Genomic DNA, 3,657 nt, shown 5'->3' on the forward strand with positions numbered 1-3,657 from the left:
ATATATATATATATATATATATATATATATATATATATATATATATATAGTATATATATATACATATATATATATATATGACTAAATTTGAACTGGATATGCACTCTGCACAATTGTCCTTCTGTGCATTGGTCTTGGTGGTAGCTTGATGATAAAATCTTTCCCATCTATATCTAAACAAAGGTACAACCGGCATCGTTGCCAGAGGTGGTTACTAGGCAGTAATCAATCGACTGAGCCTCATATTTATTTTCACCCTACCCTTGCCTTATGTACATCGTAGGAATCGTATGAATCAGATTTTCTTCCACCGTTTTGTCGCAGGTTTGTGGATGTGAGTTTATTAGTACCGGTTTCTCCTATCGTATGGGTAGAGACTCTCGCCTGAAAACGGGAATTGAGGAATGGCCTAGATTTCACCTCCGACCCGATATTCAAAGGCTGTAGCGGCACATTGGTAATGCCAATACACCGTTCAATTCCAATCCCGATTCTACAACTACAAAAAGGAAGCCGGGGGTTTGTGTGGATGTACGGAACGTTTGAAGTGTCAGTTCTGCCAAGCTCTGAATCCCACACAGGTATAGCTGACACGTAGGACATATAGTACTCGCCTCCAGTTGATGAAACGAAACTAAGGTTCGATCTCAAACCCAAGCCAGGGTGCATCTCCCGTGCATACACAGTCCAGCTCTCAAGGATCAATCCCTCGAGTGCAAAGACACACAGTGTGGTATCACACACACAGACCACTCGACAACGATACAGTTCGGTTCACTATACTCTCCTCTACTAGCGCTTGAAACAACCCTCACACGCGTGCGAATAGAATGTTCGAGTGCAGCTCCCAGGGATAAACTTTAAACCCTAGGCATATCCATTCATACGCAGATAGTGTCTTGATCGCAGATCTGCTTGTCTCACGGGCTCGGGCACTCGGAACTGTCCACAGCGACGCACCAGGGCAACGGCCGAGAGTAGGCTGATACCACTACCCACAGACACGTAGATGGGACTGGTCACCTTGGCATTCATACACACCCCCTGGACAGAAAAGTAGAGTTTGTGGTTTAGAGCGCAGGGGTTTGGGTTTTGGATTCAGGGTTTTTGGTTCAGAGTTTGTGGGTTTGGGTTCAGGGTCACAACGCATTAAAGAAAAGGCCGAGGGCAGGCTGGTGCCACTCCCCACAGACACGTGGATGGGACTGATTAGTTCGCACACGCCCTATATGACTTTATGTAGATACGAGTGCAACTATTGATATACGTGTGTGGATCTGTTTATATACGTGCGTAACAACGTAAACATGTGTGTTTCTTTTTATATCATGTGTGCATCTATATATATACATATGATTATCTATTTATATCACATGTGTGTATCTATTTATACCACATTGTGTATCTATTTATATACATCTGTGTATCTAATTACATACATGTGCGTGGATCCATTTATATACAATTTTAATGTAGGTTGTGGTGATACGATAGACATTGGAGTAATGGCACATATAGTATAATCGCAGGAGAGCGGTCGGTGTATGAGAATACGACTCCTTTACTCACAAACAGTACGACGAATTTACTAGCTGCACTGGCTACCAGAGGCAACTTGATGTACAAGTTATATTTCATATACACCACTTGCATGGGAGTATTGTTCACTTCGATGGCACAAATCGGTTTATATCATATATAACACTCAACACACCACAACAACCCAATTATACATCCCCGAACCCGGCACAGCAGACAGAGGTCCGAAAAATGGGTTCGGGTGCACATGACACTACACATGTACAATTGTAACGCCCTAGCCACAAGAATTGTCATGGAGGAACCCAAGACACTCAGCATCACACAGTAAGACCAACGTAGCAGCAGTAGCCGAGGCATACGTTCACAAAGCAAGAACGTTATAGTGCAACAGGGCCCAATACATGCACATGCACGGTGCGGATCCCAATAATAATAATAACGGAATGTGATGAGTTCAGGCAGCTCCCAAAACCAATACGACGCCGCACTCGACGCAAGAGCAAGACTCGGACAACACACCATATGTGTAAACGGAAGGTCTCCGAGCACAATCAAATTAAAACTCAATATGTAAACTACAGTTGTACAGTGTAAAGTCATGATGTACCTTTCATTAAAACCCTACAATGCAAAGTCATGGTGTACCTGTGATCTCACAGACCCTTCATGATGTACTACTACACAAGCAATAACGTGCACACCTCAGCACATACCATGCCCCAGAGAGTGCCAGAGTTGCCGCGCAATTCGAGCATCTCGCCTCCACCGCCTAGAGGTATCCGTTCAGCTGAGAAGCCAATCGTGAGGAAAACCAAAGCAAATATAAAACAGAAACAATGAGTCACAGGGATGGTTGTGTGAGTACAAGGAACCAGACTGATGTAGGTTGACACATCTAGCGAAGTGCAGCCTCGAATATTCGTTTCAAAATGACATACAGCATTATTTTTAACCTGCAATGACAACCAAAGCAAGTACAAACAGCCATTCGTGGAGCGTGTGATGGTGTACAGGTGAATAGTCAAAGCTATTAGGGTTTAGGGTCATGGTGTACCATACGATGGATGTGGTGACTGGCATAGGCCCATATGCACACCAACGGCAAGTCTCACGCTGACCACAGCGAGGATGGTCAAGTCCCACGCTGATTACAGCGAGGGTGGTCAAGTCTCACGCTGAATACAGCGGGGATGATCAAATCCCACGCTGATTACAGCGGGGATGATCAAGTCCCACGCTGATTACAGCGGGGATGGTCTGGGGGCTGCGCGTGTGTGTGCACCAGCAGCAAAAGCCTCGCATGAACCATTATCAATTGAGTTGCACTCGAACGTTTACGCAAATAAACCAAAACACGAAACGCGTTGAGAGGACACTCGCCGTGAAGCACTGAAGTGGCGTATGAAATATTCGTGCCGTTTGTCTGTTAACAAATGACAGCTGTAGCGTTGTGGCCCCACACAGTAGTTCTACCCGCATAAAAATATTCCTAACTATTTGTACAATAAACCATCCCGTGTGTATATATATTTCTAGACATATGAACTTATAACTATATTTGAATATATACGTAGATCAAGGCCTCGAAATACCGATATATACCAAAAGGCACTACACGTCCCCATCAGGCACTTGCCGCACTATCGCCATTCAGACAGCAACACTACAACCCACACAGACAATTGAATGATACACCAGACATACTCAGAGAACCAGCAATAACAACAGCACACACCCAGCGTGATGACATCCTTGCTCAAGCCATCGACCATCAAAAGGGTCTTTCCGACGCCCACAGTAGGTATCGAGATCAACACTGACAAATGACTAGCCAACCCAAATCCTACAGAGTTTCGAATGCATGGTGCCGATATGTTAATGGAGATAACCATATGACGGTGGCATAAAAGGACTTCTGACTTGCAGGCGCAATTAGCTGAAAACGCCCTCTCCTCATATATATATAAATATATACATATATAAATATATATATATATAAATATATATATTTACACACACACACACACACACACATATATATATATATATATATATATATATATATGTGTGTGTGTGTATGTTGTTGTTAGTATTNTTATGTATNTATATATATTA

General features: G+C 43.3%; 1 protein-coding gene across 1 annotated transcript in view; it reads right to left on the reverse strand.

The window, feature by feature from the left end:
* Positions 1-867: 867 nt before the first annotated feature.
* Positions 868-3,657, reverse strand: part of SARC_10231 (hypothetical protein) — a gene marked incomplete at both ends in the record, with an annotated part of 6,455 nt that continues 3,665 nt past the window's right edge. The window contains 3 exons of the mRNA XM_014295735.1: positions 868-1,044; positions 2,256-2,329; positions 3,278-3,385. Of these exons, the coding sequence (XP_014151210.1) occupies positions 868-1,044; positions 2,256-2,329; positions 3,278-3,385 (359 nt within the window). The remainder of the gene's footprint in view (positions 1,045-2,255; positions 2,330-3,277; positions 3,386-3,657) is intronic.

This window comes from Sphaeroforma arctica, assembly GCF_001186125.1.
Source record: "Sphaeroforma arctica JP610 unplaced genomic scaffold supercont1.1178, whole genome shotgun sequence".
Taxonomy (NCBI): Eukaryota; class Ichthyosporea; order Ichthyophonida; genus Sphaeroforma; species Sphaeroforma arctica.